The 1,612-nt window shown below is 48.6% G+C and overlaps 1 protein-coding gene across 1 annotated transcript in view; it reads right to left on the reverse strand.

Moving 5' to 3' along the window:
* LOC106315265 overlaps nucleotides 1-1,199 on the reverse strand; it is a 2,852-nt gene extending 1,653 nt beyond the window's left edge. The window contains exons 1-3 of the mRNA XM_013753009.1: nucleotides 601-1,199; nucleotides 293-442; nucleotides 4-194 (exon numbers count right to left, since the gene is read on the reverse strand). Of these exons, the coding sequence (XP_013608463.1) occupies nucleotides 4-194; nucleotides 293-442; nucleotides 601-1,199 (940 nt within the window). The remainder of the gene's footprint in view (nucleotides 1-3; nucleotides 195-292; nucleotides 443-600) is intronic.
* Between the last annotated feature and the right edge of the window lie 413 nt (nucleotides 1,200-1,612).

Genomic DNA, 1,612 nt, shown 5'->3' on the forward strand with positions numbered 1-1,612 from the left:
GACGGCGGAGCTGCGGCGGCGGACGGTGGTCCGGCGGCGGAGCTGCGGTGGCGACGATTTCCGGCGGCGGCGCGTGCGTTTCACGCGCGCGCGAAGGGCGGTTTTCTGGAGGCGCGTACGGCTTCGTCCGGGCTCCGTTTGAGGCGTGCTTGGTGTCTACGGCTTCGTCTCGACGAGAGGAACACGATGATGGGCTTGGATGCACGAGATTATCAATGGTTAGGAAGTTATGGGTGAATTACTAAACGGAACCGAAACTGAACTTAAATCATGGGATTTTCGCGGTGGTTACCTGCGATTAACGGTGGTGGCGAGCTCAACTTTGTCACGGGGTGCAGAGGCTATAACGAACTCCGGTGACGACCTCAACCTCTCCAAATCCTTCTTCTCACCTCCCCCTCTCTTCTTTTCTCTTCCCTTCTCTTCTCTACTCTTCTCTTCTCTCTGATTTTTTTTTTCTTTTGATTGCAGGTGACATAGTGGAGAAGGTGGGTTTAATAGATGTGTTAATGGGTGGAGTTGGTGGAGTGGAGAAGTTAGGTCGTGACAATTCTCCTCCACTGATAAGGAATTCGTCCCGAATTCGAGTCAAGAACTTACTGCCCAACATCATCCCGAAAAAGTTCTGGATAATCAATCCTCATGTGCGGCTCAGACTCCCAGGTCTCCTCCAGAATCCCGTTTCTCTCCCAACGAACTTTGACCAACATGGTCATAATACCATTATCTGCTCTCACTTGGCGATCCAATAACTCCACTGGCTGACACGGCGCACACAAATTTCTATCAAGGTCACTGGGCGGCTGTTGCAAAATGAGCTCTGGTTCTCTCACGACTTTCCTTAAAACCGAAACATGAAACACGTCATGGAAGTCTGATAACTCTTCCGATAAATCCAATCGGTAAGCAACTGCTCCAATTCGCTCCAAAATCGGGTATGGTCCCATATATCTCGGTTTAAGCTTCTTCAGCTTCCGAGTCTTAGATCCTCCCTGAAATGTCCTCATTTTCAGGTATACAAGGTCGCCAACCTGGAACTCCAAATCCTTATGCCGCTTATCTGCATAACTCTTCTGACGGTCATGGGCTTCCTTAAGCCGAACCTTCAGCATCTCAACTTGCTCTACCGTCTCTTGAACCATAGCTGGTTCTATCTCACGCAACTCGTCATTAGGCACACAAACCCTGTTCCGATACATGAACATCCCACTCGAAGCTGTATGATATCCAATACTCTCAATCTCGATCTGCTTACACAAAGCCTCATCAGCATCCTGAGCTTTGCGTATTTTACTCAGCAAATCTGCCTGCTCTACAGCCTCGAGACAAACGGTGTCTTCGTCCACAGTAGTAGCACACAATCTGAGACTAGAGAGCATCCCAGTAAAGCTCACGAACCTCTTTGGTTCCTGAAACATCGCTTCTGCGCCTACTCAAAGCATTTGCCACCTGATTAGCTTTTCCCGGATGATAAGTAATCTCCAAGTTGTAGTCTGCTAACAACTCCATCCATCTACGCTGCCTCAAATTCAAATCCGTCTGAGTAAATATGTACTTCAGACTCTGGTGGTCTGTGAAAATCTTCACCTTCTCTCCATACAAATATGACCTC

This window comes from Brassica oleracea, chromosome C9 (assembly GCF_000695525.1).
Source record: "Brassica oleracea var. oleracea cultivar TO1000 chromosome C9, BOL, whole genome shotgun sequence".
Taxonomy (NCBI): Eukaryota; Viridiplantae; Streptophyta; class Magnoliopsida; order Brassicales; family Brassicaceae; genus Brassica; species Brassica oleracea.